This window comes from Simochromis diagramma, unplaced genomic scaffold, assembly GCF_900408965.1.
Source record: "Simochromis diagramma unplaced genomic scaffold, fSimDia1.1 OVJJ01000107.1, whole genome shotgun sequence".
NCBI lineage: Eukaryota > Metazoa > Chordata > Actinopteri > Cichliformes > Cichlidae > Simochromis > Simochromis diagramma.
In genome coordinates, this window is record NW_024387209.1 from 9,307,483 (window position 1) to 9,327,892 (window position 20,410).

At 44.7% G+C, this 20,410-nt stretch overlaps 1 protein-coding gene across 1 annotated transcript in view; it reads left to right on the forward strand.

Annotated features, from left to right (window-relative positions):
* The first annotated feature begins 15,372 nt into the window (after positions 1 to 15,372).
* Positions 15,373 to 20,410, forward strand: part of LOC120746236 (transmembrane protein 163-like) — a 32,544-nt gene continuing 27,506 nt past the window's right edge. Inside the window, exons 1-2 of the mRNA XM_040051602.1 lie at positions 15,373 to 15,725; positions 18,551 to 18,670. Coding sequence (XP_039907536.1) covers positions 15,512 to 15,725; positions 18,551 to 18,670 — 334 coding nt within the window. The 5' untranslated portion in view covers positions 15,373 to 15,511. The remainder of the gene's footprint in view (positions 15,726 to 18,550; positions 18,671 to 20,410) is intronic.

The following is a 20,410-nucleotide window of genomic DNA, read 5'->3' on the forward strand; positions in this document are numbered from 1 at the left end:
CTCAGAGTCCTCAAGAAGAAGAGGCGCTGGTGAGCCTTCTTGACCAGCTTGGAGCAGTTGGTCGTCCAGGTGAGATCCTCGGAGATGTGGACTCCCAGGAACTTGAAGCTGCTCACACGCTCCACAGCCGTCCCCTTAATGTGGATGGGTGGATGTGGGTCAGCATTCCTCCTGTAGTCCACGATGAGCTCCTTGGTCTTCTCGGTGTTAAGCAGCAGGTTGTTTGTGTCGCACCACTCAGCCAGACGATCCACCTCCTCCCTGTAGGCGGCCTCATCGTTGTCACTGATGAGGCCAATCACCGTGGTGTCATCTGCAAACTTAATGATGGTGTTGGAACCATCAGCAGGTCTGCAGTCGTGGGTGAAGAGAGAGTAGAGGAAAGGGCTCATCACACAGCCTTGTGGTACACCGGTGTTCATCGTGATTGTAGATGAGCAGCGGTTATCCAGCCGGACATGTTGGGGGCGGTTGGTCAGGAAGTCCAGTAACCATTTGCAGATGAGGGAACTGATGCCCAGGTCTGTCAGTTTCCTGATGAGTTGTGAGGGGTGGATTGTATTGAATGCTGAACTGAAGTCTATAAACACAGAGCGTTCTCACTCCCGAGGCGTAACATGTCGACGTTTTGTCACGTCCCGCGGCGTTCCTGAGGAACGCGAAAGGAGACCTTCGGCGTTCTTATGGTACGTGGCGGGTTATGGCTGGAATCCAGTGCAATGACGCTCCCGCGGTAATAGACGTTCCAGCCCTGTATTCCAGCCCTAAACCTAACCTTATCCCTAGCCCTGACCATAACCTTATTCCTGACCTTAACCAGGACTTTAATGATGTTAAATAGCGTGTTTCTAAGCGATTTGAAGAAAAAGAGCGAACATGTGTAGATTCAGTCCAGACGGTTCTCATATTTCCTCTTTTTTCCGAGGTCGTCATTTAGGAACGTGGTGGGTAGCCGAAAACGTAATATGGTGACGATTTGTCACCTAGCGTAAAATGTTACGCTTTGGGAGTGAGAACGGATTGATAAACAGCATTCTGGCGTAGGTGTTGTTGTTGTCCAGGTGTGAGAGGACAGAGTGCAGTGCGATGGAGATTGCATCCTCTGTGCTCCTGTTCTGGCGGTATGCGAATTGGTGGGGGTCCAGGGTGGGGGGGGGAGACAGGATTTGAAGTGTGCTAGGACCAGCTGCTCTAAGCACTTAGTGGTGATGGGGGTGAGTGCTACTGGGCGGTAATCATTGAGGCAAGATGGGTTGGAGTTTTTGGGTATCGGGACGATGGAGGTGGATTTGAAGCAGGCCGGTACCACAGCGTGGGCCAAGGACAGATTGAATATGTCTGTGAGCACTCCTGCAAGCTCCCCAGAACACGCTCTGAGAACATGCCCGGGGATGCCATCAGGGCCTGCAGCCTTGTGGACATTGATCCTGCTCAGCACCGCTCCTACATCGGTGGGGGAGAGAGTCAGAGGTTGGTGGTCTGGCATCACGTCTGCTTTGGTTGTGGTTGTGGGGTTCCCTCGCTCAAAACGAGCATAAAAGTTGTTGAGCTCGTTGAGGAAGGAGACATCAGAGGATGCGGGGGAGGGTTTGGTGGTCCTGTAGTCTGTAATGGTCTGGAGTCCCTGCCACATGCGTCGGGGGTTGGAGAAGTGTTCTTCTACCTTCTTTTTGTAATGGTGTTTGGCTTTTTTGATGCCCTTCTTTAGATTAGCCCTGGCTGTGCTGTAGGCGTGTGCATCTCCTGACCTAAAGGCGGTGCTGCGGGCCTTCAGGAGGAGACGAACATCCCGGTTCATCCAAGGCTTCTGGTTGGGGTACATGGTGATCCGTTTCTGGGTGGTGACACTGTCTGTGGTTTCGGAGATGTAATCAGTACAGATGAGGCGTACTGGTCCAGGTCTGTGTGGGTGAACATATTCCAGTCTGTGTTTTTAAATCTGTCCTGGAGCACTGCGTCTGTCCCCTCTGGCCACACTTTAATTGTCCTCACAGCAGGTTTCACACGTTGGATGAGTGGTGAATACCTAGGTGTGAGGAACAGGGAGAGATGGTCCGATATTAGCAATGATTTATGCAAGGAAAGGGCTACGTACAACTCTTTATTTCTATTAATGTCTTACTTCATTCCTACCTAATTGACATGTTTAGGAATTATGAGTGATTGGCTCACTGTAGTGGTAAAAGTGGCTACCAATCAAATTGTGATATGGTAAAGTTAAAACAAAACACAACTGACTGTTTTATATTATGTCTAATATATATTATGTAATTATCCTTATAATTACAAAATGTTTTATGTAAGATTTATGTTTTGTAATTTAAATCTGACATCACAAAAGTATTTTGGAGGTTGAATAATGTATTTTGTAACTGCAGTACACATAATACTAATTTTGAATAATTTTGTCCAGGTTCCTTGCCACCAGGGACTCCTTCAGGACCATCGCATTCAGTTACAGAGTCGGTGTGTCCACGGTGTGCCAGATCATCCCCCAGGTTGCGACGGCCATCTGGGACTGTCTAGTGGACGACTTCATGGCTGTGCCTTCACCTGGAGACTCAAAGAGAAAGTATATACAGTGGTCCCTCATTTATTGCAGCAGGGTTTCTCAGAATAACTAGCTCCTCGCCACACACTTTATACACTTTATTTATTTATTTATTTTTTTACACACACACACATGAAGATTAGTCACAGTTCTCACAAGTTGATTCTCACAGTGCAAACCTTTGTAGATTTCAAAACGTAAAAGTATTACTATGCTGTTTTTTCCTCGTCTGCCAGCCACTTTTGTGCGCCTTTTTCCCCTCCAGGAGTGATGATGTCATCATCACTCCATAAGCCAATGAGATTATCACATGACATTTTTGAACGGGGATATTTCTTTTTAACTGTTTTCAATTTAACGTAATATTTAAGTGTTTCTTAGTTTTAGACTAGTTGGTTAGTCTATTTCAATGTTTTAAACCATATCCCAGGGTTTTTACTTCACCATTTATGGAGTTTTAACAAGCAAATAAAAGACAGCTTAATTCTGTAAAGATTAGATGACAAATACTCAAAGGATAAATTCAATTGGTTTATTATTTTGTTACATAAGTTGAAAAAAGTAAAAGTAAAGAAAAAAGTAAAACAAGTAAATGAGGGGGGGGGGAGGAGGAGGAGAGAAAACCCCAACAATCCCCTCTGAGCAAGCACTAGGCGACAGTGGGGAGGAAAAACTGCCTTTTAACGGGCAGAAGCCTCCAGCAGAACCAGGCTCAGGAGGGGGCAGTCAACTGCTGGGACTGGTTGGGGGGTGAGGGTGAAAAAAAGAAAAAAGATTAAGAAGGTAGGGAATATGTGTTAGGAGAGAAAGGGAGAGGGGGGACAGGAGAGGTGACAATTAAGATGGCTCACAGGTGGAGGAGGACGAGGCTAAATCATCTGAATAACCAGCAGAAGCCTCTTTTCTTCGTTTCCAGGTATTTTTCCATGAGCCATGACCATGGATGCTGTCTTATCAGTCCAAAGGGCATTACAGGAAAGTCAGAAGGAAAACTCTGACCTCCATTACAAAGTTAAACAAATTGAAGAAGAGAAGCTTCAACTAGAGGAGAAGTGCAGACAATTGGAAGCACGAAATAAAGACCTGGAAGGAAAACAGCAACGCCAGCCTGATATAAAAATGATGAATGAGGGCTGGGGAATGAAGTTTGGTCAAGGACGAAAGAAGTTTTTCTCCCGTTTTCTTTCGTCGGGAACACGGAGTGCTGAATTAAAAGAAACATCTGCCCAGCTTCAAGGAAAGAAAGCTACTATTGAGGAGATACAATGGAATCTCCAAAACGTGGAGCAAAAGAATCAGGTGCTTCAAGGAAAGCTCAATGAAGCTGAGAAAACAATTGAAAAAATCCGCCAACAGGAAGAAGAAAAACGTATTCTCCAGGACTTAGAGAGAAGGAATCTAGAACTGCGAGAATTTTGTAATGAAATGAAGGACAAAAAATCTGAACTGGAAAGAGAAAAGGAAATACAAATGCAGCACATACTCAAAGCCATGAGGGAAATGTACGTAGATCTGACAGTCAGGTTTGATGAAACAGAGTGCAAAAATAAAGAGCTTCTTGAAGAAAAAAAGCAACAGGAAGAAGAAAAACGTATTCTCCAGGACTTTGAGAGAAGGAATCTAGAACTGCGAGAATTTTGTAATGAAATGAAGGACAAAACACCTGAACTGGAAAGAGAAAATGTCACGGTTTGCGGGGCAAGCCGTGTGGATTTGTAGTAAGGACCAAAAGGGCGGCAGTTCTGGTGCAGGTGAGTGTTTATTTATAATAGTGGGTCAATACAAACAGCAAGGGTGGCAAAACATGAAACTAGAAACCTAAACTGGGTAAACTAATAAGACAAACCAGAAACGAAGATGCAGGGAGGTCCGGGGAAATACATACGGAGAGACGCAGGGAGACCGAGGGGAAACAACACAGACGAACCAGCAATTACTAAGACAGAAAATACAACTTAAATACACTCAGAGAACACAGGAAGATTACACACAGGTGGGAAACACAGCTGGGAGTGATTAACATAGCGAGACTAGGGAGGCAACACTGAAAACACTCACATCAGACGCAGACCTTCACAATAAAACAGGAACACGCGGGCAGGACAGAGTAAACACTAACAAAGGAAGAACAGAACCAAAATCGAAGAGAAACACAAAATGCTGGGTCAAAAGGACCCAGGATCATGACAGAACCCCCCCCTCAAGGGCTGGCACCCGACAGCCCAAAAAACAAAACAAAAAAAAAAAAAAAACAAAAAAAAACCAGAAAACAACCCGACCAGGGCGGGCGGAGGGGGTCCAGGACGGAGGGCTCGAGGCAAAACAAAACAGGAGCACCAGAAGGCCAGAAGACAAAAAGAAAAACAAAACACAAGTCCAAAACCAAAAGCACACCAAAGCACAGGAAAACCGAGTCCAAAACGGAAAAGACCAGGGGGCCGGCCAGGGGGCCGACAGCACAGGAGTCCAAAACAGAAGAGTTCAGGGGGCCGGCCAGGGGGCCGACAGCACAGGAACCCAAACAGTTCAGGGGGCCGGCCGTGCGGAAGGCAACGGCGGCCACACAGGCGAAGAGGGTCCGGGGGCCGGCCGTGCGGAAGGCAACGGCGGCCACTCAGGCGAAGAGGGTCCGGGGGCCGGCCGTGCGGAGGGCAACGGCGGCCACTCAGGCGAAGAGGGTCCGGGGGCCGGCCGTGCGGAAGGCAACGGCGGCCACTCAGGCGATGGCGGTCCGGGGGCCGGCCGTGCGGAAGGCAACGGCGGCCACTCAGGCGATGGCGGTCCGGGGGCCGGCCGTGCGGAAGGCAACGGCGGCCACTCAGGCGATGGCGGCCGGCCAGTAGCCTAGCCAGCGGTCTAGAAAACGGCCGCTTAGCTCCAGACCCAAACGAGGCCGGGCCAGGCGAGGCTGAGGGCACGGAAGCCGGGGCCACAGCAGGCGGAGATGATGAAGCCACAGCAGGCGGAGATGATGAAGCCACAGCAGGCGAGGACGAAGCTGAAGCCGAGCCAGGCGAGGACGAAACTGGACCAGGCGAGGCTGGAGCCGAAGCTGAAGCCAGACCAGGCGAGGCACAGGCAGAAGCCAGACCAGGCGAGGCACAGGCAGAAGCCAGACCAGGCGAGGATGAAGACTCGGACGAAGCCGGACCAGGCGAGGATGAAGACCCGGACGAAGCCGGACCAGGCGAAGCACAGGCAGAAGCCGGACCAGGCGTGGATGAGGCTGCAGCTGGCGATGAGGCTGCAGCAGGCGAGGATGAAGCTCGACCAGAATCAGGCGAGGATGAAGCTCGACCAGAATCAGGCGTGGATGAAACCGGGCCAGGCGTGGATGAGGCTGCAGCTGGCGGTGAGGCTGCAGCTGGCGGTGAGGCTGCAGCTGGCGGTGGCTGGACGGGCTCCTCGGGCCCTCCAGCTGACGAAGCAGGAGGCTGGACGGGCTCCTCGGGCCCTCCAGCTGAAACAGGAGACAAAGGCCGGAGCGGTCCCTCAGACCCTCCAGCTGACGTGGCATGAGGCCGGACGGGCTCCTCAGGCCCTCCAGCAGACGTGGCATGCATCAAAGGCCGGAGCGATCCCTCGGACCCTCCAGCGGAGACATGAGATAAAGGCCGGAGCGGTCCCTCGGACCCTCCAGCGGAGACACAAGATAAAGGCCGGAGCGGTCCCTCGGACCCTCCAGCAGAAGTCACCACTAAGCCAGCAGTCATGGAGTCCTCTGGCAAACACGAAGGCAACTGGCGATGCACTGAGCACTGGCTCTGCCCAGGCAACGCTGACATGGTGCAGTTCCCAGGTGGCTGCATATACTTCAGGGGTCCAGAATCAGCCGGGGACTGAGACCTAGCCTCTGGGGAAGCCCTGGAGCGGCAATCTGTGCCAATGGCGGCTGAACCATGAGAAGCACCTTGAGGTGAAATGAAACTGTCTCCCTGCACGGAGTGAATGAGTGAAGCCGATGATACTGGAGCCAGAGCTACGGGTAGCGGGGGCACTGGAGCTACTGGGGCCTGCGCTACAGGCGGCACTGGAGCTACTGGGGCCTGCGCTACAGGCGGCACTGGAGCTACTGGGGCCTGCGCTACAGGCGGCACTGGAGCTACTGGGGCCTGCGCTACAGGCGGCACTGGAGCTACTGGGGCCTGCGCTACAGGCGGCACTGGAGCTACTGGGGCCTGCGCTACAGGCGGCACTGGACACTGAACTGAGGGTGGCACTGGAAACTGAGCTGCGAAGGACTGCGGGGGAGCCGACCGAGCTGCGAAGGGCTGCGGGGGAGCCGACCGAGCTGCGAAGGGCTGCGGGGGAGCTGACCGAGCTGCGAAGGACTGCGGGGGAGCTGACCGAGCTGCGAAGGACTGCGGGGGAGCTGACCGAGCTGCGAAGGACTGCGGGGGAGCTGACCGAGCTGCGAAGGACTGCGGGGGAGCTGACCGAGCTGCGAAGGACTGCGGGGGAGCTGACCGAGCTGCGAAGGACTGCGGGGGAGCTGACCGAGCTGCGAAGGACTGCGGGGGAGCTGACCGAGCTGCGAAGGACTGCGGGGGAGCTAACTGAACTGAGGGTGGCTGCGAGGGAACTAACTGAACTGAGGGTGGCTGCGAGGGAACTAACTGAACTGAGGGTGGCTGCGAGGGAACTAACTGAACTGAGGGTGGCTGCGAGGGAGCTAACTGAACTGAGGGTGGCTGCGAGGGAGCTAACTGAGCTGGCTGAACAGAGTGTGTCTGCGGGGCGGCTAACTGGGCTGCTGGTAGCTGCACAGGCGATAAGCAGCTCGCGTTGACATCCGCCACACAAAACACAGCCCCCGAATGAACAGTCACAACGTCTGGAAAAGACACAGAGTCCTCACTCACCACAGCCAGCGAATTAGAAGTCCGAACGTCCGGCTGTGGGGTGGCGCGCCCGCGGCGCGATCGGCGTTTCTTCCCGGCAGATGGCACCGACGGGCCGGGCAAGACCACATCCGGCGAGTCGGGCGGCGAGGTAGGAGTGGCTGAGAGAAGGTGCGGTGTGAGCCGGAAAAAAGTCTGCATGGTCGGAGGAAGTGACTGCAGAAGCCATGGCAGGCCAGAAAAGAGCCGTTGTAGCCGACTTTCCACGGCACGACGAAGCTCCTCTGGAGGGTTCTCCAGCCATAGCCCGAGGAGAATCTCCACATTGTACGCGATGTCGTCCTGGAGCTCCTCGGACGGATTCACTGCCGCTGGGTCCATGGTGGCTGGTTCGTTCTGTCACGGTTTGCGGGGCAAGCCGTGTGGATTTGTAGTAAGGACCAAAAGGGCGGCAGTTCTGGTGCAGGTGAGTGTTTATTTATAATAGTGGGTCAATACAAACAGCAAGGGTGGCAAAACATGAAACTAGAAACCTAAACTGGGTAAACTAATAAGACAAACCAGAAACGAAGATGCAGGGAGGTCCGGGGAAATACATACGGAGAGACGCAGGGAGACCGAGGGGAAACAACACAGACGAACCAGCAATTACTAAGACAGAAAATACAACTTAAATACACTCAGAGAACACAGGAAGATTACACACAGGTGGGAAACACAGCTGGGAGTGATTAACATAGCGAGACTAGGGAGGCAACACTGAAAACACTCATATCAGACGCAGACCTTCACAATAAAACAGGAACACGCGGGCAGGACAGAGTAAACACTAACAAAGGAAGAACAGAACCAAAATCGAAGAGAAACACAAAATGCTGGGTCAAAAGGACCCAGGATCATGACAGAAAAGGAAATACTGGAAAAACAATGTTCAGAGATGCAGTGTACGATCGATGGAATAAGGAAAAAACACTCAGAGCTCATGAATGTGATGTTGTTGAGGGTCATTGACTTGAGGAGCCAAATAACTGAAATGGAGGCACAAAAGCAACAATAAGAGAAAAAATGTGAACACCTGCTGCGTATGCATGAAGAATTCAAGAGAAAAATTGACCTGATAGAAGAGATGTACAACAAAAAACAAGAGAGAAATACAGACGTGTGCAAGGCAAATCGGATGGAGGAGGCAACATACAAAGACCCGAAAGAAAAGCCTAGAAAAGAACAAGCAGGATTAAAAGAAATGGAGCAAAGATGCAAGCAACTCAAGAAGCAAAATGCAGAAACAAACGATCAGTTGAGAACCCTTATCCTGGAGAAAAAAGCGCTCATGGAAAAATACCTGGAAACGAAGAAAAGAGGCTTCTGCTGGTTATTCAGATGATTTAGCCTTGTCCTCCTCCACCTGTGAGCCATCTTAATTGTCACCTCTCCTGTCCCCCCTCTCCCTTTCTCTCCTAACACATATTCCCTACCTTCTTAATCTTTTTTCTTTTTTTCACCCTCACCCCCCAACCAGTCCCAGCAGTTGACTGCCCCCTCCTGAGCCTGGTTCTGCTGGAGGCTTCTGCCCGTTAAAAGGCAGTTTTTCCTCCCCACTGTCGCCTAGTGCTTGCTCAGAGGGGATTGTTGGGGTTTTCTCTCCTCCTCCTCCCCCCCCCCCCCCCCCCTCATTTACTTGTTTTACTTTTTTCTTTACTTTTACTTTTTCAACTTATGTAACAAAATAATAAACCAATTGAATTTATCCTTTGAGTATTTTTCATCTAATCTTTACAGAATTAAGCTGTCTTTTATTTGCTTGTTAAAACTCCATAAATGGTGAAGTAAAAACCCTGGGATATGGTTTAAAACATTGAAATAGACTAACCAACTAGTCTAAAACTAAGAAACACTTAAATATTACGTTAAATTGAAAACAGTTAAAAAGAAATATCCCCGTTCAAAAATGTCATGTGATAATCTCATTGGCTTATGGAGTGATGATGACATCATCACTCCTGGAGGGAAAAAGGCGCACAAAAGTGGCTGGCAGACGAAGAAAAAACAGCATAATGATACTTTTACGTTTTGAAATCTACAAAGGTTTGCACTGTGAGAATCAACTTGTGAGAACTGTGACTAATCTTCATGTGTGTGTGTAAAAAAATAAATAAATAAATAAAGTGTATAAAGTGTGTGGCGAGGGGCTAGTTATTCTGAGAAACCCTGCTGCAATAAATGAGGGACCACTGTATTTACTTTCTCTTTGAGTCTCCAGGTGAAGGCACAGCCATGAAGTCGTCCACTAGACAGTCCCAGATGGCCGTCGCAACCTGGGGGATGATCTGGCACACCGTGGACACACCGACTCTGTAACTGAACGCGATGGTCCTGAAGGAGTCCCTGGTGGCAAGGAACCTGGACAAAATTGTTCAAAATTAGTATTATGTGTACTGCAGTTACAAAATACATTATTCAACCTCCAAAATACTTTTGTGATGTCAGATTTAAATTACAAAACATAAATCTTACATAAAACATTTTGTAATTATAAGGATAATTACATAATATATATTAGATATAATATAAAACAGTCAGTTGTGTTTTGTTTTAACTTTACCATATCATAATTTGATTGGTAGCAACTTTTACCACTACAGTGAGCCAATCACTCATAATTCCTAAACATGTCAATTAGGTAGGAATGAAGTAAGACATTAATAGAAATAAAGAGTTGTACGTAGCCCTTTCCTTGCATAAATCATTGCTAATATTTTTGAAAAATTAACCTGTGATAAGACAGCATATCAAGATAGAATATGCTGGATAGAACCATATAACTAAAGATGAACCAAACTGTTCACAGTTTTATCTAACTCTCAGTTTTAAGAAAGGCTGGTGACCCCTGTTATAGAGTCTGACAGCTGCAGGGATTATATACAAATATTCAACTTTACCAGAATTAAACCAGGTCTAAAGAAAAAAAAAAAGGAGTGAGTATCACTACAAAGATTAACCCACAGTGGTCCTCATACCACAGTTTGATATCAGCAAACACCGAGAACATTCACTGTTAGCATACCACATCCATGTTTGCAGGGTATAAACGATAGTTTAGCATACATTAGCACAGGCATCAATAAAGGACTACCGTATTAAACACTTTTACTAACCGCAGGCAGATGGATAGGCGACAGGGATTGAGCGCCTGTAGTTGGTGTCTAAGCGGGCGATGCTTGGACCAATGCGGGACAGCAGGTCCTCAAACTGGGCGAGGGAAAGACGGTGGTACCGCTGAAAGCGGCCGTCATCCAGGTGCAGCTCCTGGAGCAAATGGTGAAACTCACCAAACTGCTCACGCTTCAGGAGGACCTGATGGACCCACCGTGTTAGGGTCCCTGGGTCGTTGACCCAGTGTTTTGTGTTTTTGGTTCTTTGATTTTGTTATTTCATTATTTTCTAGCTTTGCTTTACGGGTTTTTCTTAAGTTAAGGTCCTCTGGGTGGGGTTTGGTTAGAGTTTTAGTGTTTTGGTTTTCTGTCTGTGTTCCTTTGTTGCTGTCTCCCCTGTCTGCTGTATTTCCACGTCCAGTCAGTGTCTGTGTCTGCCCTGGTCCCACGTCTCTGTTCCCTTTGTTTTAGTGCTTGCCTGTGAGTCTGTGTTATGTTTCCTGTTTTACTTTGGAAGTCCATGTCTGATGTTAATGTGTCTGGTTTTGCTTCCCCTGGTCTCGTTAGGCCTGATTTGCCCCAGCTGTATTTCCCTCCTGTTACTCATTCCCTGATTGCTCCCTCTGTGTATTTAAGCCCTGTGTTTCTCTGTGTCCATGTTGTGATCTACTGTTTATTTTGCTGTGTGTTTTGGCAGTCCACCGGTGTTAGTTTATTTTGAGTTTTTCCCATGTTATGTTATGTTATGTTATGTTATGTTGTGTTGTGTTGTGTTGTGTTGTGTTGTGTTATGTTGTTATGTTATGTTGTGTTGTGTTGTGTTGTGTTGTGTTGTGTTGTGTTGTGTTGTGTTATGTTATGTTATGTTATGTTATGTTATGTTATGTTATCATTAAAGCTGTTTTGGTTTAAGTTTGTCTCTGGAGTCTGCATCTTGGGTCCTATCCCTGTCCGCACACAGCCGTCACCTAACACACTGAGGTACGGCGAGAACGTCTTTTACGCCGCTGCTCTGCTCTCCACAGTAAATATAGAAGGGAGACTCTCTCTTCAAGTGCTAGCTCGACAGCTACAATCTCTTGCTTGTAGTATATTGCTAGACCAAAATCTTAAAATCATATATATATATCAAGGTAACTTTATTTACACCCATAGGCAAGGTAAATTTGCTTAACAGAAAAAATGACAGCATTTGGCATCCTTTTAAAAACACACATACCTAGTAAAGATATAAACCTCACCGTGGCACATATATAGTAATTTTAATATTTCGAATCAAAAACAGTTCTTATTTAATTCAGTGACAGCAACGGGGACAAAACTATTTTTATAACGCTTTGTCCTGCATCTCGGAAATAGAAACCTCCGTCCTGAGGGAAGAAGCTGAAATTCACCCCTTAGATGATGGGAACTATTTTTAAGGATTGATAAAGCCATCCTCTGTACCTGCTTAGAGTACAGGGAGGCTAAACAAGACTGTGGCTCACCTATCAGACGACTGGACCATCTCACTATTTGATTTAGAGAGTTTTTCTCTGTGACAGAGGTCTGACCAAACCATGCCACCAAACAAAAGGATAAAACAGACTCAATAAAAGAACGATAAAACAAAGTTAACATTTTTTGGTCAGTGTGGAAATGAGCAAGTTTCCTAAGGCAATAAAGGTGCTGGTGACCCTTTTTACAAACTGATTTTCAATTTTGATCAAAGTTCAGTTTTTCATTGGTTATGGTCCCAAAATATTTATATGATTGTACTTGCTCTATTTTCTGACCTTTAATTAAAGTGACTACGTGCCCATTTTGTTGTTTCCTAAAATCAATCACCATATATTTTGTTTTAGATATGTTCAGCTGGAGATAAGACTCCTTACACCACTGAACAAAGTCATCAATGACTGGACCGTGGTTAGTTTCACCCTCTTTCAGTAAGCTGACAATAACAGAGTCATCTGCATATTTAATAATGACCGTGTTTTCATGTCTGCCCTGACACATATTTGTATAGAGAATGAATAATAAGGGCGATAGGACGCACCCTTAAGGAGAACCTGTGGAGGAGAACACTGGATCAGACAGAATCCCATTTATTCTCACTCTTTGTGACCTGTCAGTTAAAAAATCTAAAATCCAGCCCACCAGGTTTTTCCTGATTTCAAACTGTTCTAAAAGTCTTTTAATTAAAATATGGGGCTGTATTGTATTAAAAGCTGAAGACAAATCAATGAAAAGAAGACTTGCAAAAGTCCCTTTACTCTCTACATATTTAAGAATCAGATTCAGTAGAGTCAAAAGTGCGTCCTCCACTCCTCTATTGGGCTTATACTGCAAACTGCATTGGATCCAGCTGATGTTCAGTCTCTTTCATAATCACATTTCTGATGATTTTTTCAAAGACTTTCATTACAACTGAAGTGAGGGCAACAGGCCTGAAGTCGTTTAGAATTTTTGGATGACTAGATTTAGGGACAGGAACCACGACTGCTTCTTTCCAGAGAGAGGGCACATGTTGTGTTTGCAAGGATTTATTAAAAATAACCTGAAATATAGGACTGAGTTCGTCAGGACAAGATTTAATTAGGCGGCCACTAATATTATCAGGACCCTGTTTACATTGACTGTATGAAAGGCCTTTTTGACATCACTGAGTTCAATGATAAAGTGCTGAGTATCTCTCAGTTTCTGTTTCAGTTCCAAAATATCCTCGCTAAAATCAGAAGAACTAAAACGAGCATAAAACATATTTAAAGCATTTGAAAAATCTCTGTCTGAATTAAAACCATCTAAAATGATCTGACTGCTGCTCTGGGGATTTTGAAACCCTGCTATGGTTTTCATATAAGTCCAGGCAGACCCAAAATTTTATATATCTATATATATATATATGTATGTGTGTGTGTATATGTATATATATATATATATCACACTCAGTAGAACACAAGCTGTATTACTCTACATCCTCCACTAAAGGGAAGCAGAGACCAAGAATAGAACTGAAAGCTCAGGCATGTTGACTCTTCTGTCAACTTAAATAGGTTATATCGTTGATGTTTAGATTAAGCAGATTAGACTGAGAGAAAGATATAATAAAAATGGAAATATTAATAGATTTACAAATATTGTTAGGAATAGAATTTAGCTCACAGAATGCATAGTCTTGTTTTAGTAAAAAGTAACAAAAATAAAAACAAGCAGATAAAACTGTAATGTTCATCCAAACATGCTGCAGCGATTCTTTTTTTCTTTCAAAATAAAAGTCCAACAACTTTACTATAATAAGTCTTTTATGTTGTACTTGTGCTAAACTCGCAATAGCCTATATGTTAAATAAATTCAATAAAAGAAAAGAAAGTATGACCAAACAAACATCTTGATAAGATCAAAACTAATCAAAAAGAAAAATAATTTCAATGAAAGTAAAATAACTATTTATTTAAGAGCCAGTGGTTGCTAAAGAAAAATGTCACCATGATTGTCACACATTCACAATGGCAAACAAGTACTTAGTGGTCAGATTACCCTGACGAGAATATGTATTTGATGATTATATTTCTACTTAAGTTAAATGTGAAATCCAATCTTACACAAACAGGCTAAACTGACTACTTCTGACCCATACCTAAATATTTCTTATGTGTGAGTGGCCGAAAGAGCTCATACGGTGGGAACTGCTCTATAAATATATTGTATTACATATTTCTGCTTTTTCCTGAGCATGAACGCATTAGAGGCATTCCCGTTATCATGTTGAATATGAATATATAAATACGCACATTCTTTTCCCAGTTCTCGGTTACAAATAAAAAATCAATATGGAAAAGTAAGCTTGTGTTATTATTTTCTTTTCTATGTAGTGTACGTGACAGGTGTGTGACAGGGGCACCACTATCTGCACGCGCTCACATCCGTCAGCTCGTTGAATCCACATGGGACAGATGTTTTCCTCGCGAACGCGCAGTGCAGAGCGCGACGGTAAGTGCACTTTTGAGCTGCAGCACGAGCACTGGTCTCGTGACCTCCACTAGACTAGTAATTAGAGTCCAGGTGCGGCTATCTGTCACAAAGTCGCGAATCGGAGCCTGATGTGAATATTCCGTCTCCTACGTCTCGTCCAGACTGTGCGCAACGTCTTTCTGTCAAGTGTGTCAGCTCTGACACAAACCACTTCCGGCAAACACTTTCGAAATAAATCTCATCTCTTGTTTGGGAACTAAGTTATAAGGCTGAATTAATTAGCAAATACCTACTGTTCCTCGGTTAAAACTACCTACCTAACCTGGCTTGTTAAATCATGTCAGCAAACTAAGGGGCTAAAGCTACATATTATTATTACACAGCCTATTGTAGCCAATGTATAGGAAAAAGGAAAAACAGTATTTAAGTGCTTCTAGGCGAGGGCGGGTTAACGTTAACCATTTCATCCCCCCAGTATAGGTCAGTTTATAACAATGTGTTATAGCGTAGGTTCAGTGGCTTTAATGCTTTAATCTGAAGTGCTACAGTAGCTAGCAACTGCTACTTATCATATCAAAAAAAGTGAAGTAAAAAAAAGTACAATATTACCCTCAGAGCTGCTGTCGAAATAGTGAAAAGCACAGCCAGGAAATAAAAAAAGGATGCTTCAAAAAGTAGCAAATCATTTGTGGAGCAGACTGTAGTCTAAAACAATAGCATGATGATAGTTAATTGATATCAAATAAAAAAAAGTATATGAAATATTCAACGTTACTGTCTATTTTTAACCAAAAAAAACACTTTTTTTTTCTCCAATACGGTTCAAAAAAGGCTTTTGTTTTGAAATGTACAACTTCTAATTTCCGGTACGATTTCACCTGATTGTATGTAATTTGGCGCAACTGGCTCGGCACCCTGTGAGAAGTCTCCCTCCCTCCTTGTCTGTCTCTGGGTCTCTGTCTGTTTGCAAGCCTGCGCTTCTCACCCAGGTGAGACATTTGTGGAGTGCCTCAATGGAACCGCGATCCCCCACCGAGAAGATGATAGAGCCCACACCGCCAGACTCCACCACTGTCCCGGACCCGGCTGTAGTTGTGGACCCCACGGCGGTAAACGGACGGTGCGAGCAGGCGGACTCTATACAGCAGCAGCCCAACACAGAAAATCACGCAGAGGGCTTTAAAATGGACCAAGAGATGAAGATAAATGACAGCATAGACGACAGAGGTAGGCGGCTTGAATTTTGTTTAAAGTTTCTCTGGATGCCCCGTGGCCAAGACACACACCGTGCGTAATGCCGTGTAGACCGGTGCTTGTTTTACTGTACACGCACTGGAAATACACTTTAATTCATTCAACTGTAGCCTGCTCAAAACATTTCCCTAAATTTTGCCCCCAGATGTTCCACACTGTCCGTGAATCATGTATGATTTCTGAGGGAAAAGGCTGCTTCATAACTGGACTGTGTGGTGACCAATATGCATGCTAAATTATTCACAGATCTGCGTAGTAATGCAGTGCAGAATGTGCAAACAGAGTGTGCAGACATCTTACGTGAAATAGTGGTGCCTGCAGATTCTGTAAATGAATCAGTGGAGTCTTGTCTTTGGGAAGGCTGATGACCACAGGCAGCATTTAAACAGTAGCAGGTGTTTCACAGCTTAAACCAGCACATTGTAGCTTTTCCTGTTCATTTTCTGACATTCACTTTCACCAGGTTTGTGAAGACGTTTTGCATCTCATTAATAGAGGCTTCATCACTTCTAAAACAACCAGCGGAGAGCCTCGGGTAATACCCCCTAGATATAGCTGTCCCCTTTGGAAGTGATCTCAAAGCTCTTTAACCTACTATAGGTCATGTGACGTGTCATGTGAGTCAACGTGTTATTAAAAAGGTGTGGGTCAGTACTCTCACTGGGGCCAACTAAGTGAGACACCATCACCCCATCATCATGTGAGCTACTGAGGCAAGGTGTGAGGGGGGGATTGAAATGCCTGGGAAGGGATCTCAAGACTGCATAAGCCACCACCTCTGTTCTACGCTGCTCAGTCACAGCGGATGTAGATGGCCTCCTTTACTCTTCTCTCAAACATAAAATTCGAACATTGTCATCTTCGAAAGATCGTTCTTTCTCTTTTAAGTGCAGGTGTACAACTGAGTCTTGTCCTGTTCACTCCAAGTTGGTGTTCAAGTGGTTGGTGGGAGTAAAAGAGTAGGTGCTGGTTTGTGTGAATGGCTTTCAGTGTTGAGGCTTCTGTCCTCCTCAGTGATCACAACACAGTCCAGGAATGATAACTATTGGAGAATCCTTTAATATTAGGGTTTTTTTTATGTTATACATAAAATAAAATGTACATCACTTGACACGTATCTTAATTTTAAGACTCATATACAGGAGAGCATAGAAGTCTGGGTGTGTGCCATCACTTCAAGTGAAGAAAAACTTTTTCCTTCACAAGAGTGTGAAACAAAAACAAAACATATTTACAGATAGACATAGTTTGTAACTGTATGCATCCAGAGAGAGGACATTCGAGTAACAACACCATCAGTAGCAGATGAGGGCATAAATAGCATTAGTACATGTTACTTTGCAAATTAAGCCACTCTAATGGTGGATAGCAGCGATATCTGGCCTTATAGATCCCACATAGCAGAGCCATTTTCCCCAGGGGTTTATACATTTCTCATACTCTAAATTCACTAAAAAAAGTAATCTTTTCCATCTTATAAATCTCTAGTGTTACATTAATCCAGCTGTTTAAGGTTGGTGGATCCTGTGTTAGCCATCTTTTGGTCAGTGCCTTTTCACTTTCAGCCAGCAGGACACCAAGTAAGTATTTATCTGTACCCTTTATGTCTGAGGTTATGTATCTAATATTAGTTTTAAAAACAAAACAAAATTCAAACTTGGTTGTTTAGATGGATAGATTGTATTAGCCTGCGAACACTGATCAGTGATCACATGATACACATCATCATGAGTTTATCAGTCAGTTTCATATCATCATCATCAGTTTATCAGCAAGGCTTTGTAGCATCTATCAACTCGGTGCTTTACTTTTCCAGCCTCTAACATGGCTGTTTACAATACTGTCTGCAATAATACAGAGAAAATCAACAAGCAGGTGATCTCCTCTGGGAACGCATTTGGTGAAAGTGGGAAGGAAAAACTCCCTTTATTAGGCTCCAGGCTCAGATTAGATTTTCCACCATATTTCGATTCAGTCTTGAAAAAAGCTCCACTGCACATCACCTGTTTCATACCAAACAGCAGACACACGCAGTCAAAGTGTTCACAAGATAAGTTCATAAGATGATGACAAAAACAAAAGTTTCTTTGTCAGTATATAATTTAAGTGGTGGCGCAATCATGAGCACTGCTGAATCCCAGCAAGAAGGGTCTGAGTTCAGTCCCCCATCTGCCTGGGACCTGTCTGTGTGAGTCCTCTCTGGATCCTCTTCTCTTTAGGTAAATTGGTGTAAGTGTTAGCCCTGTGATAGACAGTCCTGTTATGCTTAATTTCAGTTTTATGTTTTTATGATTCGACTCTACTAGTGTAGCTTTGCATTGAGTTAAATTCAAAATAGTCCAGATTAATCTTATACTGGACCTTAATTCAGTCAGTCTCAAAAAAGCCGTTTTCGCTCCTTCTCATTAAAGTTTATTCTTCCTTTAAACTAAATTATTTCTGAATAATTGCAGCGTTTTTTGAGTCGCAGGTAGTTTATACCCAGGAGTCTCTCTCTCGGTGACATCCAAGAGTACAAAAATCAGTTTGAAACGGAGCGCTCAGAGCAGTGTGATTACTTGCACACACCTCATTTGTTTTAAAACTAACACGAGCAGCTGTCATTGTAAGATAAGATAACCTTTATTAGTCCCACGCGTGGGAAATTTGTAACAGTAACACAGTATATACACTGTTACTCAGTGTAACAGTGTATATGTGGCACAACATTTCAAAATGGATTAAAGTTCCACTTTAAAAGCAACTCCAAACCCTGTTTGAATACTGTGGGTCACTGTGCCCTGCGACACTGTCTGCAGGTCTCCTGGAGAGCAGTATGCGTCTGAAGCCTCACGAAGCACAGAGTTACCGCAAGAAGGCTCTGTGGGTGTCCTGGGCGTCCATCGTGGTCACCATCATCCTGGCCATTGCTGCGTTCAGTGAGTAACACATTCTCGTCTTTTCCTTTGATGCCACATTTCTTGTGCGTGCGAAAGATCTAAAGACGAGTCAAAAGAGAGCTTGCTGTTTGGTTTGTCAGTCGAAGGACAGCATTGCTAATTACTGCAACACCCTGCTGGTAAATGTGACACCCAACAGATTAAACATTTGTTCTCAAAATCAAAGGCAACATGTAGAAAAAGCACTTTAGCATGCTAACTCGTGCCAGGATCCTGTTTCGTTCAAACTTTAGCCTCCCACGGCTCTTGTTTCTCCCGGTTACAAAAGCAACGTGGAGTGTTTTTGCCATCAGCACCTTTGTGAAGTCGACCTTCACGCTTGCTGCATTTATTGAAGTTTTGCTTCTTTTGAGGCAGAACATATTTGATCACCCAACACTTTGTGCTAAACCTTTGGGTTTCTCTTTTCATTTATCCCGAGTGTGTCAAGGACGAGACTGCTGGCTGGATAAATAACTCCTCCTGTGTCTCTTTTTGTTTGTTCGGGATCTTATTTGTTGTAGTAGTGAGACACTTTATCTTTCAATAGGAAAAACTGTATTTAAAGCCCGCTTTAGAAAGCTGTTTAGATTTGACAGACTGCGCCTGTGTGTGCCAGAATATGATGTTTGCTTCAAGTGTTTGATTGACATTTTTTATTGGACAGATCTGTCACCTGATGTTCAGCTTACTCCTCCCCCTCTGCAGTAAATGCATTTTGGTGCTTAACTTAAGTAAAGAAACAAGCTTTTTGCATCTGTGATCCTTATCACCTCCACACTGGTTTGTATGTAGAGATATGAGTTTCCTGTAATACTGATGAGGGTGAGGATAACAGCCTCCTTCACCTTGTTTTTCAGGGTTCTTGTGTTCATTAAGCTTTTTCTTCACTGAATATTTTTCTTGTATTGTCTTCATTAGACATGTTTGTCACATTTCTGCAGTCCTGCTGTGGGACTTTTCTCATATTGCCTGCTCTCACGCATAAATAAACATGGCGCCACCCTCAAATCAGCTGCAGAAATGAGCACAGGAAGACACGAACGAGGCCGGCGTAGCAGACGGATTCTGACAACAGTGATCTGACAATGAGAATCACGACACACACAAACAGAAGAAAACGCTGTGGTTTGGTGATGTGCTGGTATTTGAGATTACAGAGTAACATTAAATATCTTGATTTTTTTTTATTTTTTTTATTTTAATGATGATGATGATGATGATGATCCTCTGGGTACTCTGGCTTCCTCCCGCAGTCCAAGCTTGTTCGGATAATTGGTGATTCTTGGTGGTTGGGTACGAGGATGGGAGTATGAATATTTGTTTACCTCTCTAATTATCTGTGGCAGTATGCACTGCAACAATGATTCTTCACCCTCAATAAGCATGACACAATACATAAAATCAAAGGTTTATTTATTCAGACAATTAATCATTAAGGAAAATGTGCTCGGTATAAACTGAATGTAAACCAGTACGTTTCATTTGATCAGATTCCAATAAATGTAACATTTTAGATTCTACTCATGTGATAAAAATACATGGAAAATGTAATGAAATTAGTTAACATTAGTAGAGTGTAGGGGTGTTCCCGGTGATCAATTTACTGGGCATTTACACAAGAGAAACAAACATTAGACTACTCGTCTACCAGTAACATATTCCATGTTAACCTTTTACTCTAAGTTTCCCAACATGACATTTTTCAGTAACACAATGATGTAACACATTACGCTATTA